Source organism: Cynoglossus semilaevis, chromosome 1 (assembly GCF_000523025.1).
Source record: "Cynoglossus semilaevis isolate Cse_v1.0 chromosome 1, Cse_v1.0, whole genome shotgun sequence".
In the NCBI taxonomy this organism is placed as follows: Eukaryota; Metazoa; Chordata; class Actinopteri; order Pleuronectiformes; family Cynoglossidae; genus Cynoglossus; species Cynoglossus semilaevis.
The window spans coordinates 29,373,376-29,398,708 of NC_024307.1; the positions used below are offsets into that span (position 1 = coordinate 29,373,376).

The 25,333-nt window shown below is 38.2% G+C and overlaps 1 protein-coding gene across 8 annotated transcripts in view; it reads right to left on the reverse strand.

The window, feature by feature from the left end:
• The window catches only part of LOC103390832 (ATP-binding cassette sub-family A member 1), a 154,402-nt gene that overhangs the window by 60,074 nt on the left and 68,995 nt on the right, over window positions 1–25,333 (reverse strand). For all 8 annotated transcript variants that reach the window (XM_025054899.1, XM_025054866.1, XM_025054819.1 and 5 more), the window contains 10 exons: window positions 23,980–24,194; window positions 21,872–21,947; window positions 19,272–19,465; window positions 17,311–17,359; window positions 16,861–16,956; window positions 16,659–16,691; window positions 15,947–16,086; window positions 11,429–11,556; window positions 5,596–5,694; window positions 5,127–5,316 (listed from right to left, as the gene is read on the reverse strand). In XM_025054899.1, the coding sequence (XP_024910667.1) occupies window positions 5,127–5,316; window positions 5,596–5,694; window positions 11,429–11,556; window positions 15,947–16,086; window positions 16,659–16,691; window positions 16,861–16,956; window positions 17,311–17,359; window positions 19,272–19,465; window positions 21,872–21,947; window positions 23,980–24,194 (1,220 nt within the window). The remainder of the gene's footprint in view (window positions 1–5,126; window positions 5,317–5,595; window positions 5,695–11,428; window positions 11,557–15,946; window positions 16,087–16,658; window positions 16,692–16,860; window positions 16,957–17,310; window positions 17,360–19,271; window positions 19,466–21,871; window positions 21,948–23,979; window positions 24,195–25,333) is intronic.

Genomic DNA, 25,333 nt, shown 5'->3' on the forward strand with positions numbered 1-25,333 from the left:
TCAAAACACTGCAAGGGGAACAGTATGCGATGAGTGCGATACCTGGGCCTCACTGTATGTTGTGCATGACATCAGAGCTGCAGCACACAGTGGTGGCCCGAGAGCCGAGGAAGCAAACTGAGGTGAGAGAGGTGTAAATGAAGCAGAGGCCCAATGTGCTGAATGAGCTGGCACAGAGATAAGACAAGACCCTGTGTTCATTTCTTTCCACTTCTGAGCCAAATTTTATCTGCTCTACACAAAGAAAAACCATTTCTGGAAAGCAGCGTCTGCAGCAATTAAGCATGGCGCGTTAAGCTGCATGGTCACTTGTCTGTTGTTTTTTTTTTGTTGTTGTTGTTTTTTTTCCCACAAGAGATGACAGGTTAATTATGTCTTTCTGTAAGAGGTTCCTGCATGTTTTGGAGCTGCTGAGGACAAAATTATTCATCTGGGAAAATCGAATTCCTCACTTGAGCGTATTCCACGTTGCTGTGTGATGGTAGTCCGTGTGATCACACGGCATCCATGGTTTTAAACAGTGCCAAACTGTTGTTGTGAGTAACCAACAACTTCTGTCATCACATAAGCCAGTCAGCTTTGACGGCATCTCCTGGCTTCTCTCTGGTCTGAACATGTCATTGCACACCAAATCTGATCTGCAGGTGTTCGGAGCCAAAGTGAGAAGTCAGCGAAGGCTAGCAGAGGAAGGATTGGGGCATAATCTGGGGTTAGATAGATTTTTTTTTTTATCCCCAACTGCGGCCAGAGAGGAAGCCTGGTCTCAGCCTTGGTGGTTAGAGCTGAGCTATCCAGACTTATCTACGTGCAGGAGCAGATTTAACAAAAATAAAACTTCAGGTTGGACAGAAATGACATAAAAAGTCAGATTTTGGAATAAAAAAAAGAAAGCTATGACAAGACTCAATTTCACTTTGTCTGAATAAACAGAAAGCTATGACAAGACTCAATTTCACCTTGTCTGAATAAACACAAATTATATTGAACAAAAACATTCTAGGCATAAAAGGAAATAAAATACTCGCCAGGTTATAGCTAGTAATTGTTTGCCACAGAGGTAAATGTATTCAGATTTAAATAACCTCCACTTTCACTACTGTTAGGACACAACATACATATTTCAGGTAGAAAATGATCATGGCTTTATCTGATGTAATTAAAGGCACTTTTCTAGAAATAAAGTCTGAGACCAAACAGTTGTTGTCTTTAAACAACATCTTCCATTTTATAATGGTGATTTCAGAGTTCCCATTCAGAGAGATTGTTTTTGTTTTTTTCTCCACCAAACTAATCAGTGGCAAACTAATGTCCAAAAGCCTGAAAGACAAAGCAGTGCAGAGTCATTTGCTGCTGAGTTGTAGTTGGACCGATCTCTGATGATAAAAGCATCAATCGTTGCACGAGGAGTGTCGCTCTTTATCAATTCCCTCACATGCGTGACGCGCCATTCATCTACGGAGGTTAAATATCAGCAGTGAACAAGAGTCAATAGAAGAGAATTGATCACGGCCTTAACTGCTGCGTGCCATTTCCATGGTAACAATAATTTCACACTCTCTCCTGTGGCAAATGTTTTTTTTTCCTTTCTTTATAGTTTCTCAAGGGCAGATTCAGAGGATGGGCATGAGTGAAGATAAAATAGAAAATTACAGCAACGCTTCACTTTATCATGATTAATTCAACGCCCAGGACTTTGGGGTCAGAGGGGGCACCAGCCTCAAAAGTATGTTCAGTTTCGTCCGGTGGTCGTCTGGCCTGTCCTGCCAGCGTCTGCAAACAATCTGTGATGATAAATGCACACGTTTCCAGGCACGAAGTACAGCTCTGTTTGACAGTGTGTGCTGTTTATTTATTTGTAACTGTGCAATATTTATCCTCTGTGAAGTCAGCCAACAATGTTCACAAACCTGCAGAATCCATCCTGTGTACAGTACAGTACAGTACAGTACAGTACAGTACAGTTGGGTTGATCTGAGTTTGACAACTTTACTTTGTGTGAGTGTGTGTGTGCACCTAAGTGTGGGCTGACTGAGAAGGTCGGAGGTGAAGACAGTGTGTGGTTGGCTGGATGTTACGCATTTATATTTATATGAACAAGCTATTGTTACAAGCTTTAAAAAAAACTCAACGAATTCTAATGAAAACATTTGAATAATTTACCAATAATTTGACATTAGTCAGATCCTAGCATTTCACACAACTGAATATTAAAACTAAGAAATTAATAAATAACTTCTGAGGTTTGGGTTGGATTCATATCTCAGAAGGATTTTTTTTTTTAATGACTTATTTTCCTTTTTTCTATATTTTTTATACTTATTTATACTTATTTAGTCAGGCTTTAAAAAAGGAAGTTTAGAATCGGGGTACTTTTTATTCTGAAAGATAACCTAGTTAAATATATATTACTAAAACTACAGAACCACTGCAACTCAAAGTACAGTTTGAGTTCCTAATATGCAGAAGGCAACTGGACTTGATCAGGTTTCTTAAAAAAATATTCTGGTCTTGGAGGCTTGGTTCAGTTATTGGGCCAGTCAGAAACGTCCACTCTAAAACAGAATTATCTAAACACATTAGTATTGGACAGAAATCTGCATTTATTATTTAATCAATTGTGCCCTGAATCTTTAACTTCTATCTTTTGAACCAAGTTGATCAGGATTATGAGAGGCACTTGTCTGGTGGCCCTGATTTTTTTCCACGCCAAATTTTCATTTTCACTGACTTCTGGTGAACTGTTTCCCCAGCGATGACCCTACTAGACAGATGTAAGTGCTGCATTACGCAACACAAAAAGATGAAAAGAGAAAAGTTCGGCTGCATATTAGCATCAGCAGCTCCTCATTTGTCTCCTGCTCTAACCCCTCTCACCACTCTTTGGCCTAATTTTAAAGTTCCTCTGGCAATGATCTTGCTGCATGATAATAGGTCTCATGTCCTCAAGGTTGTTTCAATTCAAATGAACGTCCATTAAAAATCTTTTAACGGAGCCTGGATTGGAACTAAATAATAATGTTGTAAATAAAAGGAAAATGATGCAAGTGAATGTAAGAGGATATGCCTTTGTTAATGGCCTTTTTTAAACCAAAGGCTATGTGCATTGAAAGGAGTAGTCATTCACAGCACTGAATAAATAACGTAGAATGAAAGTGGCGAAGAAGACGAAGCAGTTTTTAAAACATACGGAAAAAGACAGAGATTTAAAAGGTAAGAAGAAAGATTTAAATGAGAACAGCAAGTGCAGAGAACAAAGACAGTGATAGAAAAAGGAAGGTTAGAGGAGAAGAGAGACCTTAATGGCCCCGTCGCCGGGGGACACGGGCAGAGACGAGTGGCTCCAGAACAAATGGGAGACTCTTTGACAGTGCTGTCATAACCCGGCTGAACATCAGGGAGAAGAAAAGGTTACACAAAGGGCACTTTTCCTGTTTGACTGTCTCAACAATCATGGTGTAATGTGATACCTGGACAGTGGCTCCGTCACACAGGGGCCTAAATGGGCCTGTCACAGGAAGCTGCACACAGCGGGAATCACACACAAGTTCAACAAGGCATTACGGCTTCTCACAGGGTGTGGAATGGAGGTGTATGTTGGGGAGTGTAGGGAGTGGCAGGTGAGTACTCTACTAGGTCAGGCCCTGTTCACTGTGCTTTATCTAATGTTATACTGAGCTAGCAAATGAAAAACCTAAAGCTGAAGAAAAATAATTCAATTAAGTTATAAACGGTTATCTTTTTGCCTTTTCAAAAACAATATTGCGTCATGTGCCCTCAGGTATACAGTCGGCTCACAGTCAATGCGTCATTCATTGGCTTCTTTCAGTTTTGGCCAAGAAACGAGAAAAAATCAGATGGAACTGGCTAAAAATCTGTTGGATTGTTGAATGATTAAATCAGGCTTTTCAAGTTTGGCTGAAATATGATATTGTTTTGTTTTAGTTTTCAAAAACCTGGTTGTATAGATTTTTGGATGTACAACTTTATATTTCAATTTTGGTAAAAAAAAAAATGTATTCCTCAATTTAAACATTCTATTGCACTGGGTTTATCACCTCGCATATTTAAACCATGCTTATAGCACCCCCTGTTGAAGTGATGATTGCTACACATTTTGCTAAATGTCAAATTTTAACTAACCTATTTTTGACGCACATTTCTGTTGATGTTGACAGAATGCAATAAAATAATATATGATCAAAATAATTGTTCAATAATCATATTGATTTTTTATTGAGTTTCCCTCAGAATTTTGCCGGACTGCCAGTTTTACGTTTTATTCACTGTTACTATTTATTTTATCGGCAAAGGCTTTGTGCAAATTGGATGAGGTATATGTCATATTTCTATCCCTCACAAATTCACCAAATTGTTTAATGTGTTTTAGTCTGTGAGCTGCCAAATATAAATACTGATCTAAATTTAAACTCCAAATTAGATACAATTGTTTCCTTGCTCGCTCAGTCAGAAGGCGTTAAAAAGCAGGTCCTATAACTTTCTTACTGATCCTGGATCCAGAATCTGAAAGGCAGCTCTGGAGAAATTGAAGGTCTATAGATTGTTTTTGACTCGAACAGGAATAGACAAGAACCTTGGACTTATGATGGGAGCAGGGGAGGTGTCATCCTTGTCAAAGTCTGCTGTACACACTGCTGAAGTCCTAATGAATACCACAGGGCCAGGGGTGGATGTATGCAGTATGGAGAAGGACAAAAAAAAAACATCTCTGCAGATCTACAGCAGTCTTTCACAGCTATGGTAAACACACTGTACCAGAGGTAAAAGCCATTTCTGTGTATTTACAGTGAGAATCCATTTAGTTTCTGCCTTCATGCATCACATGCTGCTTCACATAAAGGACGCACCAACAACGCGCTGATTTACATTTTGCAATGTGCCGCAAAATCCTTGTTAGTGCGTACCTTTACATTTTCAAATCAGAATGATGCTGACTGGCTCTTTCTCCCTGGAAGCCAAAGCCTCCATGATAAGCATTTCTTATTTATTGTGTTGCTGTGTCACTGATTTATTTATTTATCCTCATCTTCACAAACCTCACACTGCGGTTTTCTTCCGCCCGCCTGTGTTAAAACCCATTTATTTATTTATTTATCAAGTGGACTGACCTGAGGTGGAGGGAGACCTCCTGCACCGGGCGGACAGCGCGGTAACATGGTAACCAGCTGGGGAGTGCTGCACTGGCAGGAGGGGGAGGGGTTGGCCATGGTCCAGTTTCCGTTGAGAAAGATGTCCATCACAGTCTGATCCACGGGCGGAGTAAACCAGTCGGTACCACGGGAGGAACAAGGTAAATTCCTGTACAGTAGAAGAACAATGCCGTCAAATCGTCATCAGCTACTGCACTTGGACAGGAATCATGATCACCAGATACAAGGTTTAAACAACGTCAAGTAAAGGAGTATGAAATACACTTGCACTGCAAATTTTTTTTTTAAATAAACACATATGGAATATAGATACCTGATATGGGGGGTGGAGTTATTATCAATGAAATCTAAACGGCTCATTCCAAGATTTTGGAAGATTACAAAACATCCACATTGTGGCACAGGCAGTTTCCTCTGCAGCACTTACAGTATCGGGTCTCCTTCCATGCAGCGGGTTCCAAAGCCGGGACTGTTCACCAAAGATTCCACCACCTGGGACACCTCCGTGTCGTTTGGCATGTCATTGCTGTACATATTGGAAAATATAATTAATGCAAATACACGTGCAAACAAATTTGATGAGCACCGAGATTTGAAATGTTATATCCCACAGCAGGCAGACACCAGGCTAATCCCAGAGCAGCAGCCAGTCTGCCATGATGTCAATACATCAGAACAAATGTCTAACTTGGGTCTAAAGTTCTGACTGAGAAATCAAGAAAAAAAAAGAAAAGAAGAAAAGAGAGAATCATTTTTGCCACATCAATGATGAGGCACTAACTGGCCATTTTATTAGGTACACATCTATAGCTGATGTTGATGAAGCACATCATTATCACTGCTTTACTTGAAGTGGAATACTGCAATATGACAGTATTATTTCAAATATGCGCTACAACAGTACTATTCATGGAAGTATTCCAACTGAAATTTCCTATGTGATGTTTGTTTTCTCTGTTTAAAAACATTTCTTTTTTATTTATCTCTGAACTGCACCTTAAGAGTTGTTCTGTTGATATTTTTGTTGTACCGTCCTATCCTTGTCCCATCTATGAGGATCAGGATCTTTTCTTCTCACTCCTTTAAGAATAAGTAGTTCTATATCTTATGTTTTAATGCTTTATTATTATTATATTCAGTACCAGTTCAATCAATCCACCCATTGTTGAACAATGAGTATAACAGAGCAGACAGAATATATATATATATAAATGTTGATGATTACCTGGTGATTCACTGTCTGATGTCTACAAGGCTTTTTTTAACCTTTACTACCAAACAACCAACACTGGGATAACTCAGCAAGTTATGAGACAAAGCCATTAGGTTATGTCCATGTTTAACTGGATACTGAAATAACATCTTGTCTCAGTTTACTTCAACGGTCAACATAACAGACAAGTGAACAATCAAGGATCTTTGAGATTTTGTAGAAACAAAGGTATGTGTCCTGTGCATTTGCATCTTATCATTATGAACCTGAACATCTAAGAGAAAACCAGGACCAATCTGGGACTAACAAAATCTTCCCCAACGATGTGGATTCCAATTACAGATTTTGTTGAATGAGAAAGAAGGAAATAATCAAAACATCTTCTCTGTCATTGTTGAGCACTGCACACCATAGGACAGGCTTCAAGTCCCTGTGACTATAATGAAGGCTCGTCCGAGTTCCTTTGTCATTCTGTTAGCGACAGTGCAGCAGTCCCCACCACGAACAGCTGAACTAATTTACAGCGCGGCCTCTGTGGCCTCAATTATATCAAAATGCTTGCTATTCACCATCAGTCGTCACCGGGATGGCAGATTTCTGCACAGAAGACTGGAAACAGTCAATAAAATGTGAGTTTATATCAGAGTGAAGCAGCGGCGGACGTTTCTCACTCTTGACCTCTATATACTGGATATCTCTACTGCATCAGCTAATCATTTAAATCTGCCATTTCCATCTCTCTCCATCTCTTGTCACAACTGATTAAGACTTTACATGTTGGTTAACCTGTCCTACGCGATGGTCATTAATCTTGAACGTATCTGGACTCCCATGTAGGCCTGGGAGGAAAGGAGACGTGCATCAAGAGACCAGCTGTGAAGCAAACTCTCAATAGTAATGCTGCACAGCACTGGAGCTGGTTTAATCAACAGTGAGGGGAGAATCGTTGCATTTACCAATTCCTAACAAAGTTAAAAGTCCAGAACTTCACTCCACCTGGTATTGAGTGTACTTGTCCTGTTGGTTTGGAAATCAGCTGTGTCCTCATGTGTTCTCGCTTGTGCATGTGCATACTAATCGCAGCCTGTTCAGGATTCTGTGTACAGGCACTTCACCATTATCTCTCTGTCCAATACATACGCGAGCCCCGAGCCTTAGTTAAACAATCTTCCCATTTCATTTACATCTTTATTACCGACTGGACACACACCCTTCCTTTTTTATCTGAACACTGCTATGGGAGTTAAAACATAACGTTTCATAAAGACTATATCCGTGGCTCTCGGCCAAAAGTGGTCACAGTCCAGCCAACCGTTTGGATTAATGCAGCGTTCATTGTCTCATTTAGAGGCGGCTCCATGAAGGTCGCCTGGTCATTTCCTTCTTGGCCACCAGTGAGTGTGACTGAAGTGGTGCGCTTGTAAAAATGGATTATGTGCAGCCATCTGTTTTGCAATTAACAATGGCTGGGTTAGCACGTTATTCAAGATAATAAAACTACTGGACAGTTCCAAAATGAAGACTTGTGCATATACACAGAAATAGTGGAACTAATGAATAGTCCATTTAGTGGAAATGAAACACCACGGACGTAAGAACATAGACAATAAAATAAAGTAAATGAAGATGGCATAATAACATGGAAAATGCCCTTTGGAGGCTGTGGAACAATAGAACGCTGAGTGAGCCAACGCAAAATGTCTTCAAAATTGACATCTTTATTTATGGTCAAAATCCAAATATATTGCTCACATGTGCTAAAAAACATGTATATATAAATATATATGAAAAGAAAGATAACATCTGAATGTGGTCAATCATTACCGTTAATCACCTTCACCTAAAATGGATCATTGGCATTTACGAGGTGTATAGTGCACCTGCTGTTAACTATGGGTGAAGAGGGAAATGATAGCAGAGCTGCAGTGCTTTTAATCACACAGCCATCATCATCAGCCAAGTACGGCGTCTTAAAGACAATGTTTAGTTATAATCAGTGGTGGGGAATGCCATTAAAATTAACAGCACCAGTTTTAAAAAGTGTCATGTTGGAATACTCTTAAAAAGATGAGGGTTTTACGGCAGAGGCGATACTATGGTTCATGCTTAAACAATGACACACTGTGGATACCTTCATTGTAACCCCTTGGTTTATGGTTCATAATATGCATGGGCAGTAATAAGGCAGCACCTAGGGACCAATAATGTCTAAAGTTGTTTGGTGGTTGTCTTAAGGTGGAATGTTCATGTTTTTCTGAAACATGTTTTTGAACAACTTAAAATATTAAATTTAAATAAAAGAAAAATAAAATAGACATTTCCAGGCTTTTTACATGAAAACACAAATAAAACAAACGTTGCCTACTTCTTCTTATAGGTCTTGTGTGTAAATTATAATGACAAGTCAAGGAAAAGCATGCAGTGCTCACATTAAAAACTGCAAGAGCCAGGAGACTGGTTTCAATGTTTCAGCACCATGGAGAGAGGCAGGGCATTTCTAAATGTTTTAACACCATGGACAGAGACAGGCACAGCCAGAGCTGATTTGTATGTTTTGGCACGTTCAAAAAGGACTGTATTTATTTGTTTTTGAGTACTGGATATAAATACACCACAAGTTTGTCCATGAAAAAATATTGTGAAAATATGAACTGACCAAACAGCTTATTGTTAAGGAGTACAAGTCCAGAAAAGTTTCACCATTCTGGTAAATTATTTCTTACAGCTTCTGTTACAGTGTGAAGGTAGAGGCGGTGGTGATGGTGGTTAAAACTGTCAAGAGAGGTGTGTGGGAGAAGGTCGAATTTAAAATCCAGCAGTAAAACAGCTAATTATAAATATGCTAGATATAGTGAATAAAAAATCTTAAAAAAAAAAAAAGATCTCAAAGCAGAATGATCCTCACCTCACCAGGATCTATCTTATGAACATTTCTTAGTTTCAAAATTGGTTTAACATTTTTACAACATTTTCACATTTTTACCGTACCTGTCATTTAGCAATTAAGAGAAGATGTCTTATGACCAGGAGCTTTGGATAAACTTTAAATAACCCAGTGTCTCAGAGAAGCTTTTTTAATTTGAATTTTTCAAAATAATGATGAGGGAAAATGTTGGCGCTTCATGGTACAAACAGTCTGTTTGGTGGTGTTTCGGACAGATGTTGATCAGTGATGCATATTATGACACATTTGGACTTTTAACGAAACTCTTGTTACTGAGAACAACAGACATATGATGCTTCTATAAATGTCATTATACCCATAAACAAAGATTTATTTAACGTGAAGTCCCATTCCAGGGTAAAATACACACATTCTTATGGACAATAATTTAGCATCTGGTCTTGGATTGTCAGAATTTGGACTGTGATCTTTACTGGCATCTTATTAAGCAGCCCACAAATTGATTATGGCTGTGGTGTTGTTTACCTTGATTTTATGTCACTCACAATTTTACTCCTGATTTGCAATGTCAACCTATAATAACAGTAAAAAACCTACAGTAAATGTAACATCTACAGGGGAATACATACTGTGTCGAATCTGCTCCAGTACTGCTGCTAAAGTACACATCATTTTACTCTCTGTTACACCCTGGGATATTTACAGCTATTCGATTGCGTCTATGAAGGTATGTTAAAGAGTTAATGAAGCTCTAAGGTGTTTTCTTAGTCCATGTTAACTTGGAAGCGAGCTGTATCGTACACGACTGTGAGTAAGGGAAACAAAATAAAACTGACGAGGGAAAAAATCATCGGATCGTCCTGATGTTTCATCTCACAGCAGAAACACAACAGAGGGAATCTGTCAAAAAGCCAAGTCTTACATCTGTCACAGACCATAATCTCACAGCATCAAGTCTGACAAATGTTTACTGTCAGAATAAATAATTGTTTGAAAAAGAGCAGACTCCCTACAGATAGTTAGTCGGCTGATAAGTGGACCAACCAAACAAAGATCCCAAAAGCTGCCAAATATTATTAGGTTGTCAGACATTCGTAGTTACTTAGTTACGTAGTTTACTAGTTTTACAGGTTGATATGTGAGTAACAGCTGAGTAAAACAAATTCATTTACAATAAAACTATAAGAAATAAAACAAGCATAAAGTAATCGTTTCCTCTCTTCAACCGTGCCTTTGTTCTCTGCTTTTGTTGACATTTACTGTTTATTCTCTCAGTGTCAGATTAATTTAAACCCAACTGTAACGACATCGTCAGTTGTTTTTTTTTTCACAGGATGTAAATGTTCCATGAGGTTCACGAACAGGCAACAGAGCTGGCTACAGTTTCTTGGAATTTCTTAGTCTAAAGTTAAGCTTATCAGAGCAAAATAGAAGAAATACTGAATTGTTATGGTGAAAAAATAGAGCTGTCTACAACCTGACTCATTTACAGGATGTTGTTTTCACCTGGGTCAAGGTGTGAAAGGAGGGGGAGGGTTCCTTTGTTTGAACTGAGTAAGATTGGCTCCGTGTGACATGGGGGTCGTTGGTTTTCTCTGAGTGACACAGACGACTGTGTGCAGCCTGTTTGTGTGAACTGAAGAAATGAAGTGTGTCCATCTGCTAGAAACCTCAGCTCTCTTTTTGTTGATGAGGCTATTGTTCTGCCCCCCCCAATGGAAACATTCACAGCTATTGCTTGAACATTCTATTATTTTTCTCTTTTTTAAAAACACCAAACATAATATATATATATATATATATATATATATATTGTCAAATATAGGAAGTTAAATACAAATTAGTATTTTGTGCCACTGTGGCACAAAAAAAAATATATATGTATATATACGTATATATATATATATGATTTTTATTTGTCTTGCGGGACTCTCCCAGCCCCCCATGCAATAGCTTTGCCCCATAAACCATTGCCATAAAACAACCCTAGTGACTAAATACTATACTGAGAACTAAAGATACCCTTGATCAAAGAGGGCGGACAATTAAACTTTAAATAAATCTGATAGATTTTCACACCACCTGCCATCTGACTTGATAAAGTACAGTATGTGTATAGTATATGTATCATCACAGGTTTACCTGAAAAAGGTGTTTTGAGGCAGACCATACATCCAGGGCTGCAGTTCCAGACTGGGATAATCAGACACAGATGGGATGATGAGCGTGAAGATCAAGGACAGGCAAACGAAAACGGGTGGCAGGATCATCTGGAAAAACAGACGTGTTGTCAGTCCAATTCAAAACTGAGATGAAAAGTTTCCTACACCACACCACTGGGGACCAGTATCGGGCCGTGGGTCAGTTGGTACTGGGTTGCACAGAAGGAAAAAATGTTGTTGTTTTTTTTTAATAGTTATATATTTTGTAATAATTTAAATTGAAATAAGAGTTTGGTGTAGTTGAAAGGAAACAAGATCAGGTCTGGAATGGTATGTGTTACATTATTACTTATATACTTTTATAACAATGTCCTAGTAAAATAAATGAAAATACATTGTAGAAAATAAATATATTCACTTGATATATAAATTGAATTATTTATGACACATGTACATGTGTTTTCATATGCCTTTGCCACACTTTCTCTCTCACACACACACCTGCCACTTGTTCATGGAACAACTCTCTTCCTTAAAACCGCTGCATGGTGCAAAAAAGATTGAGAGCCACTGCACTAAAGTGATGGAACAACCACAGCGGGGCGACTCTAATACACTTTCTGTGGACTGCAATGCAAACATAGATGTAAAAACACACCAGTACACTGTAGCTGCACATGTTGTCGGATGATGCAAAAGCAGGTTCAAGCGGTGAAGCATCAAAGCCCTGGATTCACCGCCGGATCCGTTTCATCACAGCCCTCTTCAGGCCCTCCACCGTCATTACGTTACTACAAAATGACTGATGCAATCAACAATAAAGCAGGACCACTGCGATAATGTGTGCACATTAATATGCTCCCCGCCAACTTGTTTGGGCTCTTCTGCATGCTTTATGAGTTTGATTAAACACTTCCAACACTACCACCACCATCTGGCCACTCAGATATAATTAGTTTCTTGCTATTCTCTTGTCTTTTGTTTGTGTGTCTGTGCACGCATGTGTGTGTGTGTGTGTGCAAGCTTGTTTTTATTTATAAATTTATAACAAACCAGACTCTGCTAAACATCACCCGCCCAACCCTCTTTGTCCCACTCTAATACATTTTTTTTCTCTCCCTCCACTCTCTCTCTCTCTGCTGTGTAATTTTCTGCTCAATTCATTGTTACGGCTGCCATAGAGGTCGGTGGGAAATATGAGCGATAACTAATGTTTAATCACTCGTAGGTTGGAAAGAACGCCGAGGTTAAGAAGAGGTTTGCATACATTTGATTAATTGCAGGGCATGCAATTTTTTTTAAGCCAATTCAAGAAGCTGCGAAACAAAATGAATTTGCTGCACAAGCTGTAAAAATGTGCTTTGGAGAAAGATAAGAAGCAGCAATGAGCCTGAATAGCTAAATGACAAGCCGTGTAAAAATTGTATTTATAATTGTTGTATTGCAGACTCTAGTCTGTGCACGCATTTCTCTGTCTCTCTCTCTGTCTCTCTCTCTCTCTGTCTCTCCCCCTCTCCACTGTAATTGCAGGTGACAGCTGGTACTCATGCCATTGAGGGAGATCTGCAAAAAACCAGGGTGAAGTCATTACGTTCACAAAGCCAAAGCACTCCAGTGAACAATGCACGAACGCATGGCATTCTGAAGTTTAGATGGGATTTAAAGGAGAGTGAGAGTTGGGGGAAATTACAGTATATGAAACACAAGTAAAACAACAGGAGAACAATGAAAATCTCTGGAGGGTTAAAAAAGTTAACAACACCATCGTGTCTCCTCTAACATTTCTGTCAATGCGATCCTACTTGTGAAAGCATCAGCCTCGTTGCTGCAGCAAATTAAAACACCACCTCGGAAAAGTTCGCCAATGTGGCTGTGCAGCTTCTTCCTCTGTGACTGCCACAGCCATTGTGTTACCCGCTGTACTGCTCAACAGCGACACCACTAGTGCTGATAATCGGCCTTTTGTTTTGTGAGCCATTCAACTAGTTCGCTGCAACCTCACTGATAGCTGTGTGACACTGCAACGACTGGCCTCGTCTCCAACTTTCACCCTCATAAATCACTGCTTTTGTGTTCTGGGCCATAATCTCTGTGATATTCTGCCAACTGCTTGTATTTCCGGTGAGATTACCTCGCTACACAATCACGTCTGTCGACAGGAGCCATTGTGAGGATGTGGGAAAGAAAGGGAAAAATAGAAAGCTTTAGCTGAAAGAATAAATCTCTCTCTGTCTCACAAAAGGACGGAGTTGTGTTCACACACACACGCACACACACATCAGGATGGAATCCTGCAGAAGAGGGATGTGTGAGATTGACAGTGACTAATGGGGACCGGTACTGCAGCAAATTACTACAACAATCTATTCATAATACAGAGGAGAAATACTGCTCACTCTCCCTCCCTCTCTACCTCTCACACACACAGTGGTTTTTGTGAGTCCCATTAAGGACAGCATGTCTTCACAAGCACTGCTAAAGCAAGATGAAACACACACTGAATGGACGGACTGTGGGTGACACTGTGGGTTGGACATCTGTGATATCTGATGTCACAACATGATATTTACCTCCACCGTCAGTCCAAATGGAAGGTGTTTTCAATGTGTCAACACGATTAAAGTGAATCAAACTTGCCAAGAAAAAATAATTCAGCTGTTACATAAATAGATTTGGACTAGTTTTAAATCACAGCTGGTGATTAGTTTTGACTTGTTAAATCATTCTGATCAGCAACAAAATAATATAGATGTACATCTAACCAGCTAATAGCTGCCTGTCATTTCAGTTGACCCTGCGGTCAGTTCCAACATGTCGTTAGCTCGAGGATATGATTATCATGGCAAAATGAAAGAAAAACAAACACACTTCTCTAATCCGAGACACAGACCCAAGAGATGAAGTTTGTACACTGATGTATAGACCCTGTTCTGGCAGCTTGATGACAAGAGGATGGGACAGGACTGAAAGTAAAAATATGACGTTTTTGCAAATATATTTTCTGGGTATCTATATTCTAAGAAGAGCTCACATTGTTGTATGCTGCACTAAAAACAATTAAATATGAAATATTATAGAAGCAAGCCCAACAGTGCTAGGAGCAGAATTATTACCAGCCAAAAGTGGTTTAATTACAAAATAACAGAAAGCAGTGGTGTGGGTTGACATGTTGCTGCTCTTAACCTCTGAACTTAAAGAAAAACAGAAGTTCATTTTTCAGATACACTGTGGAGGAAAAACTGTCCAAAAAGGTTACTGAACAGTGTTATCACAATCATCCCATGTTTAAAAACTGGAGTCACGACTATTTTACAGAAGCTTTAAAGACGTGGACCTGGTGCAGAGCAGTGCTTCACTCTCCACAGGTTTATTTTACTGATTGATCACTCTCCACAGGTTTATTTTACTGATTTTAAACTGCACTGACGTACAGTTCAGTCCCTCTGTTTAATAAGAATGGAGATAACGCCTGTGTTTTAAATAGAGTTCAGTGGACGTGTTGACGTGGCTCAGCTGGACAACAGTCAGATTTACAAAAGCACATGTACAGTACAACGCTGCACAATAGTTAAGTAGTGCACAGTTCCTGAATGGAGCTAGTCGGTTCAGAATGTAACGTCTTTATGAAGCACTTTTTATTTTTAAATATGATCTTTTACTCACTGCTCAAGTGTGAGTTAACTGACATAGTTTGACAGTTGAACTAAAGTTGTTGAATTCTAAAGGTCTGATTTTAATAATTAAAACACGTTTAGACACTCTCTCTTGGGCGTCATTAAAAACGTTATCATTAAAATTATGTCAAGAGTCGAGCTGCATTACCTTTTTTCCATCAAACAGAACTATTTTTAAAATCTGTCCAACAAAAAGAAAAACTTTCACAACAGTTAAAGCTCTGTAACATATTTTGAGTTAATATCATCTGATTCCATTGTTTTCTCTAAAAGAATATTTTAAACAAACTGCATTTCAGTCCTGAGACACAGAAGAATGTTGTGTTTACAGCTTAAATAAATAAACTGCTTTGTTAATTAGTATAATAGTATAAATGAAGGAATTTTTCAATGGTATTATTTTTTTAATTCAAACTGGGAATTTTTGCTATCCTACGTGAGACCTTCGGCTTTATGTTTTCCCCTCAGGTTTCCTCAGGTATGAGTCAGTGTTTCCTCTGGGAGGTAAAGCTGATTAAAACAGTGTGTGTGTGTGTGTGTGTGTGTGTTGTCACCATGTTGCATCAGTGTGGCTGCTGCTCTTCACTCCGGCACCACTTCCCGATGATTTTGAGTCAAATTCAAACCTTCCATTTCCTCTCCAATTGTGTTTGTTTGTTTTGTTTTTTTTACTGCAGATGTAGAGCTGGTGCAGTCTGTCATCCACATGACATTAACTGAATTTGAGAGCCAATGTGCATTTTGTACAATCTGGCTTTGATGTTCCCGTGCAACCCTTTAGTGCATCCCTTCAATTCATCACGGCGACAGGCCGAGGCCATTACCTGGCCGATGATTCCCTTGCGGCTCCTGCGGGCGTGGTGGAAGCGTTTGATGAAGAGTGCGAGGAACTGCCTCCTGATTAGCTCTTTTCCTGTGATGACTGTGGATCCCCTCCCCCCGACACTGGTGTTCCTCACCACGTCTGGAATTCACACAAGCTCAGCTGTAAGTCATCACCAGTGCAACGCTAAACACCTCAGTTAATCATTCAGAACTTTGTGTGTGTGGGTAGTAACCCAGCTCAACACTTGGTATAAAGGATAAAACCGTCAAACATCATCATATTAGATATAGCATTGTAGCAGCGAGGATACAGGTGACAGACCACAGATTTGTAAATACAAATATTTATGTCTGTTTGAGTTGTGCAAAAGGAAGTGTCACACTTTTCCCAGCAGTCATTAAAGTCATAGAACATCTTCTGACAACTGTCACTTTATTTATTTTTATTGGCGTTGCCAAAATTGAAAAGATGAAAAAAAAAAAAACAACTGCAATACAAAGTTGTCTAGAATCAGGCTGGGACTTCAGTTGGAAAATTGTTTCTCAGGACGATGGAGCTCTTGTTTATGTCCGCTTTTAAAAAAGGCCACTGAAGTGAAACAGTCAAATTAAAGTCAAATTAAATAGAGGGAACAAATAACGAATAAATGGGTGGGTAGAAAAAAACAGACATTTAGTTGTTATAAAAGAAAGAAAAGAACGTCATCCTACCTTGGACTTTATTTGTGAGTTTTTCATGAGATTCTGCCAAAAAAACAAACAAACAAAGGAAGCGACAAAACTCAGAACAGAAAACGAAATCAGCACATATGGACTCAGGGTCACTTTCAACACCACAACATTTCCATGAAGAAAGTTTATTCAAGACTCATATCTAAGACCATAATGGTAAGTGGAGACTTGTCTCTCATACCTGACACAGCTCGTGACGCACAGACGCTGGAGATACTGTTCCGCTTCGCTTTCTGGGAGTTTCTTTTGTGGTCTCTCAGGGCCCTCTTCTCTGTTGCTATGGAAAAATCAAATGTGAGACTGTATGTTGTTTTGGCCTGACCCAATTTTTGGGGAGTTATAAATAACATTAAGAATAGCTATCTAACCTGCACAATGCCTTATTATGTTGTGTGAAGGTGCGAATGCAGGTGTTTGAGGAATGCGACAGAACCATGTTTTGGGATAAAGGGGAAAAGTGAGGCTGTTTTGTGTCGTATAAAAACGCCTAACAACAAAACTAATGACCTCACGCTGTGTAAGTATCTGAGTCAAGTGTACAAGTCAGGATAGACCAGGCTGCACTGCGACATTTAATGACTAAAGCGATGTTTCAACACAATAAAACACTGGAGAAATCTTATTTACTCACTTTGAATTTCCACGTCCACTCCTGTCTCTTCAGCAACTTTAAGGAATATCTGTCAATACAAATGATTCATGATTAAATCCTCTGCTAACAACCACAGTAGTACAATACTGCGTATCAACATAACCAGCAGGCAGAGAAAATCAGTCCCACTGAAAAAGTTTTTGTGCAAATGTTTTGGGACTAAATTGTGATCAGTAGTTCTAAGTGCAAAATGACCTTCACCTGCCCTTCCTGCTACGTTCCATTAGTGACAAGGTGACATATGAACATAATATACATCCATTCATTGTTGGTTTAGCAAATGCAAAAAAAATTTGCATTTTCCAAACCTGCTGTTTGAACTGTTTTTAAACTGATCACTTTTAATTGTTTATGCTGTAGCCTTATATCAATTATAAAGTATTTCCACTGTTATTGGTGATAAATACATTCTATTACCAACTGTCACTTTTTTAATTGTTATTTTAAGGAAAAGCAGGGATTGTTTATTGGGAGTTAAAAAATAGTATATATTTTGTCACATCTCATCAAGTCATACCACGTTCTTATATTATACTAGGTCATGTCATATAATGTCATGTCATATTATATCATGTAATACCATTCCATGTCATGTTATATTTTACCATGTAATCAACATTATACCATGTCATGTCATTTTTCATGTTGTGCCATATTATGTCATGTAATATTACACCATGTCAGGTTATGTAACATTTGGTCATGTCATGATATCTATTTATGTTGTGTTTTAATCAGGGACAGTTTTTGCCCAGAGGACAACAAATAACAAGTAATGAGATGATTTTGAGCTCCCAAAATAAAATGTTACTCTACCTCCGGTACACTGTGTTAAATATATAATGTCTATATGTAGGACCGGTATTTTAGTGGACGTAAACCTTGAGGAGACAGCATGCTGTGGTGATATAACCTCCTCGCGTCTCAGTAATTCACAAAGAATTATTCAGACTGGCCTCAGGCAGCCAGAGTCTGATTCATATTTACAGTAGCTACATGAAAAGTATAGTCTAAGGTAAAAGTCACTTGGTCTTATGGTCTACAACTGTTTTCAGGAAAAGGAAGTTGAAGCAGAAAATGCCTTATTGGTACTATTACAACTGCTAATTCAAACTGTTGTTTACTTTCTAAAAATACCATAACAGAGTAGATCACATACTTCAGGAATTGAAGATATTTTTTGCTTGACAGGTGTTTTTTTTCCCCCGTCAGTTTGTTGACCTACAGTCAACTATCTCTGTTATGAACTGCCCTTAAAATACCTAGAGTTGTGCAGAACCTATGAAACTGAGGTTACACACACACACACACACACACACAGATTCTGAGTACCTAGATTCCCTATGTCATTTCAATAACGTATAATGTGACCGCCATAAATTCAATTTTGTTTTATATATTTTTATTATTGTCTAATATGTTGTGAATAAAACTGCAAAGCAGATTCATTTTTTTAATAACAGTTTGTGGTATGTATGGTTTTTTAAACCTTGATAATGTTGTTTGTGACTCTGTGGCTGTAGATAAACGTTAATTAAACATTAAACACTGCTCTGTGATAAATGTTTCTCTGCCGCTGACTTTCTAACTTTCAGGGTCAAAAACTGTGGAGTTATCTTCTTCATTAAAATGATGACTTCCAAACATGAAATTAAACAAGCTGCGTTCCCATTGTCGGTCTATATTAATGACTACATTTGACATAAACAAAATGATTCCTGAAATGGTGAGGTGATAATCGCTGCAGAGTGTTCTCCTTGTCAGAACAGGATTCATTATTGATGTGCTTCAGCAGCAACATGATAAAAAAAGGGTGGGAGAAGAGTTGTTGCTAATTTGTAACGTAACGTTTGTAAAGTCCTGTGTGTGTGTGTGTGTGTGTGTGTGTGTGTGTGAGATATATTTATGCTTGCAACTCTGTTAAGGTCTTCTGGGCGTACCTCCTCCAGTGAAGTGTCAGAGATGCCGTAGCTGGTCAGACCGAGGTCGGCAATGGACTCGTCCAGCTCTTGGAAAAGAAGAGCAAAGGTCCCGTCTCTGGCAGCGCTGTAGGGCAGGACGTAGGTGATCTCCTGACCGATGCTCTCCAAGAAGACTGCAGCGGGTACATGGCGGCGCACCAGCTGACCCAAAGCTATCAAAATGTGCCAGAGAAATAGTGAAAATAATAAGAATCCTCAGTCCAAATCTTAAAGGAAGAAAAGAGTCGACATAAATGGAAGGAACCAACATCCTCCAGCTAACACAACCTTAAACACAGTACTGCAGATAAAAATGACACACACAAAAAACAGCAAGGTATATGTGTACAATGTATTCTTGTATTAGAGTACTTGTTTTCTCTGAATATTTATACTCTGTCTTCTTGTATTGAATGTCTAGACTCTTATTAATGCTCTAATGTCTACATTCTATCTTGAGATTTACATTTCTGTTCAACGATGTACATTTTCTCCCTGTGGTTTGATTTTATTGAAGTTTTATTTATTTCACTGTGACTTTTATATTTCGGCTTTTATATTGACTTTTACGTCTTTGTTTTGTTTACACTTCCTTTATTGTTTACATTGTTTTGAATTTCAACCTTGATGGGTACGCTTATATATTCATTACATATTAGTAATTATCTTGTGACTCTTTTGTGTACTAAGTACCTCTTCTGCAATCTAGAAAAATGTATATTACTTTCTTTAAAATATCATCCAATTCAATTCTATTCTATAATCAGCAAGTATCAGATGAATAAACCCCATTTCCCGACCTCTTTTTGCATAGTTACGTGGTTACTTTTATTTTCAGAGAAATACAAGATGCTAGAATATTTTAAAGAATAACTACAACTGGAGAGTTTTCAACGTGACACAAAGACACTTCACATTTAACCTTGTTCTGATCACAACACCTGATGCTCTAACTGTCCAGCAGAAGTAGACGTCATCTACCCTTCTGCCCTCGTTTCTCCCGAATCGAGGTCGTTGTGGAGAATATGGACGGTGTTTCAGAATGAACGTCATTCCCTATTGATCGGCGAGCTCTCGTACGTAATTACCGCTGTTCAATAACCACGGGTTCTTGGCTTCATGAAGACGCACATGCATCTGCTCAGCACATCAGACGGGATTATTTAGTGAAGACGTGTTGTGTGGTGGTGATAAAAGAGACCGACAAGGTCATGTTTATGCTGATGTTTAAAGGTAATGTTTGAAGTTTTTTTTTTTAAAACAAGAATATCATTTCTTTTATTCATGTTTTCATAATTTAAGTACTTTTTAAAAATACACATAGATGAACAGAGAATCAAAGTTAAATCAACATTGTGACTTCCAAAACTCTAATTAAGGAATGCAGCTTAGCATAATCTTGAGGTTAATTACACCTAAAGCACCTAAAGGTGTGTGAACAGCTTTATTATTTTTAATTGCATTGACCAGCTGCTTTCAATAATGATCAATAAACTGAGTGATTAGTATTGAAGTGATATTCAATATCGTAGAACTAACGTCTACGCTTTAGAGGACTGAATATACAACCTTTTTTGCCGACTATAGAAATACAATTAGAGTTTTGTTAATATCGTGCAGGGCCTAAAACCCATCACCCAACAAACAATCAATCAAACCAATGCTAACTTAAGACTGAACAATATTCCTCCGTTTCCTCCAGCTCTAACAGAAAGAATTTCCTCAGGTCTTGGACTGGTGTGTTTGCTGTAACAACAGTAACCACTCTGGACATGATGGAATGACAGAAATGCTGCGGCTGACTGACATAAAAAAAAAAAAAAAAACTTTTACAATTACCCTTAGCTAAGAAAAAGTAAACGAGTCCAATTACCAGGATGACACGATGTGTTTTCTTCCACTGAAGAGCGAGAGATCTAATGCTGTAGATCTTAATTAATTTCCCATTCTCTCAAATCTGACATTTTAAAAATGTCTCATTTATATTCCCATCTTGTTGAATACCTGAACCCATGAACATCTGCTCTCTGAGGTTTAAACTCTGACAGTGGCATCTGTTATTTGACTTTGAAAGTCTTGTTTACATTTCATTGAATTTCTTTTGGTTTACAGTAAGATGGAGTTTCAGAACTGATTTTTTTTTCTTATCATATATGAAAAAATGAAAAGTTCTAGTAAAACACAAATAACCTGGAAACTAAATAAATCTTGTGAATATTTGTTTCCCTTTCATTTAACATTCAGTTAAACACCAATAGTAAAGTTCTTCTCCAGTGATCTTGAAAAATACTCTTTTGTAAATATGTATTGTCAACAATAACACTTGTTAAACAGCTCAGGTATACCGTCGATAATATTTTGGGTTTTTTAAGATGAAAAATTCCAATTGAGTTTTTAGATTATCTGTAACCCCAAGGGATAAATCCACAACACAGAGAGAAACGACTGGAGCACGGGCTAGACTAAACGACACAATTTCTTGAGGAATTGCATCAAAACAGTGACCTGGTGGCTGAGACACACAACTGTTTACTAATGGGAGAGGATTAAGCTGAAAATAGCAATAACAGAGTTCCAACCTGAGGGATCCATGAAGTTCAAGGTTTGACTGCCAATGCCGTCATCTGGGCTGTTCTTTCCAGAAAGATCCTTCTCCTGTTCACCAAAAATGAATAATTAAAACTTAAACATTCAATCAGAAGATAATTACAACATTTAAAATAAACCAGTATGAGTATAGAACTATGGAACTTTTCATTCCTCAACTGACGCCACATTAGAAGATATAGGTATACCATTAAATCTATAAAATCTAACCTATAATCAGGATTAGATATAATAATAAAAAAATATTAAAAATAAAATAATAAAAATACATTTTCTTCTTTCTTTCCAGTAAACAAAGTGTCACTTCAGCTCTGTAGCACTTTAGCACTTACCCTACCTTAGCACTTTTTCCATGCTGCAATTACAAATGAACAGTGTTTGCTGAATACTTCTCACAAAAAAGTGAGTCTCTGAGGTGAGGAAAATACATGCACTGAGCCAATAAACTGAGACGAGACATCAGTGTTGTGGATCATGACAGAACACATCTTTCAGTGAGTCTATCTCCTGTCTCTACGTGTAAAAACAACAACAGGTTTATTTGCTGCACCAAAACCACCATCATGTGTCCCAGCTCATTTTCTTATATCGACTGTGTGACTGACTCAGCCCGGTGCCATCCCTAAAAGTGTATGCTGCTCTGATCGGCCCACGAAGCTGTTTGTAAATGGCTTGCTTTATGTCAGAGAAACGACTGGGCTCACCTCAATGAGTCTGCAGACTAATGGTAATTGCCGTAGCCCCGCTGGCATCAGTGCATCTTGTTCATTTGCTCATATTGATTAAAACTAAGTGTGCGAGAGACCAGTGGCGAGAAAATGCGAGAATCACCCCCTCTCTCCCCGGTGACAATTAGTATCATCCAGCACGTGGGCGTTTGCCAATTGTCATGCTGGGAGAAACTAAATACAGATCATTACAGAGGGGGAGGGAGGCAGGGGAGAAGATGAGCACTCTGGGAAGCAAGAAGGAGCGGTGTTCAATACCAGACGAAAGCAAGGTTACTGTTGTGTCAGAGAAGGGCTCAGAGCTGGAGAGACTGATCCTCGAACCATTACTACACATCTCTGATGGGTTATTTGGATGAAAAAAAGGGGAAGACTGTGTGTTGAGGCAGGGATCCTAATCACCAAGGACTGCAGATAATTAGACCACACAGACAGTGTCTGTCAATCATCAGCTGTGATAACACACCCTTGAGGGAAACAATAAAAACAGATGCTTCTTGTAACCTTATTTTCCCATTCTGCTGTTCTAATTGGTTTGAAAGATGTTGAATAATTTACCTTAGGAGTAACAATTTGACTAAGAAGAAACATACCAATTTGGTTTTCGTAGTAGAAGAACATGATCATAACAATCTTTTTGTATAACAATTAAGGCTGAGACTTTGACATATTCATTTATTCATTACAAACACAATATTTAACCAAAATAACACTTTTCATTACACCTCCCTTTGTTCTCAAATTTCTGGTACACAGGTTCTATTGATACTCCAGCCCACTATGTGGTGATAACGTGGTAAGACAACCAAAGCTAGCCAGCTGCCAAGAAAACGCAACTTTGATGATGTTAGATATTCATTTGAATTGTGTTTAATATTGCAAAAGAATGACCAACAATTACCAATGTTTTTTTGTTTGTTTTTTATCTTTTTTAATTGTATCCATTTTGTTCAATCTAGAGATAGCAGATAGTTTATTTGTAATAAACAAACTGCTATGTCTTGATTGGACGAAACACATGCTGAACTTGGAGCAAGAAGCAGGACTCGCCAGATATCTTTTAGAGGAATTGTCAAAAATACATTTAGTTAAATTGGGCAAAATATCAATCAATCTGTATTTTTTATTTTATTTGCAATTCTATTTATTTGTTGGATTAATTCATGAAATAAATTAATGTTATTAGGATGTCAACTGTAGAACTGTTGCTGTTTAATACATTTTTTAAAAACAAATTGTTATTAGCCCCCACTGATATGAATTGCTAATGAACACATATGGCAAACGAGCTGCAAACTGAACATTGGAAATGTAATCGGTACTCTGAGACTACTCGTGTGCTCTGTTCATACCTCAGCGGCTTGACTTTGGATCATACCATGGCGCTGAGCTGCCATCTTTTCCGTCCCATCTCGAACCAGAGTGAGGTAGTAACCACTGCCGAAACATTTTTTGAGGAAAAGTGAGGAGCCGCAGCAGCGCATTCTGCCGTGGGAGATGATGGCGATGCGGTCTCCCAGGATGTCTGCTTCGTCCATGTGGTGCGTTGACAAGATGATGGTGCGACCTGACAGGAAACAGAAAGATGTTTCAATTATGAAGGCATATTTTCACAGTCTTATAGTGATTAAACTACATAAGTATTCTTAAACTATGAGATAAAAAAAATATATAAAGGTAAATTGACAAATCTATAGTTAGGCATAAAACATCCTAAAATTAAAGCTGTAGTAAATTTAAGATAGTTACAACTATGAGATCCACATGAGATTGATGGTCATGGTCATTAGATAAACATTAGATTTATGGGATAAAATGTCAGAAAATGACAGGAAAGGAAGTGCAAAGGGAGTGAAAATCACGAGATAATTTGTTAAAATTATAAAATTATACATTAAAAGTGTAGGTTTCTTAGAAATCAACCCATGTGGAGTAAAAGTTATTAGAAGAATAAAAAAATTTATCAGAGAAACACATTACTAGAATATGAAATATAATTAAAAAATCAAAGTAAAAAAATGGAAAACAGGACAAAAAAGGTTAACCTTAACCAAAACAATAAAGTTGATCTACAGTAGAGATTCACATGTAAAAAACTCAAACCTGAACCTGTTTTTTAAAAAGACAAAACAAAATGTTACACCTATTTTAGAGGCCTCGCTTACGTTAAACCTGCCTCATCAAGTACAGGTCAGTGAGTACATCTACAAACGACAACAGGATTGTGTCAGACTGTGAGATCCAGGGCTTCAATAAAGTTTCGAAAGTAACTCTCGAAGCAAACTCTATGAAGCGAGGATATGAGTTATGATTTTACATATTTTTACACATTTCTTCTCATTAACAATTCCATCATATGGTTAAGTCACAGAAAAGAGTGGAAAAACACATACATCTTCCAGTTGCAGTAGCTCTGAACAAACCCACTGTTCTCCCCAGCCTGTGTCTCTGATTGGTATTCTTTACCCAGCTATCACCAGCCAACACAGCCAACTTCTGAAAAGTGTTTGGGTGTTAAATATAGAACAAAATTAAAACTTACGACAAAGGCCACCCTGAACCTTGTTTTCAGCATTTCTGTGTGATCACACATTATTTTGGTCCTCTGTCTTTTTTTTAAATATTATTTTGGTTCTGCAGACCGTTGGATTCAATTTGCATCAAGCTGAGCACAATGGCAGTGACGACTGCAGTTTAGTAGGAACC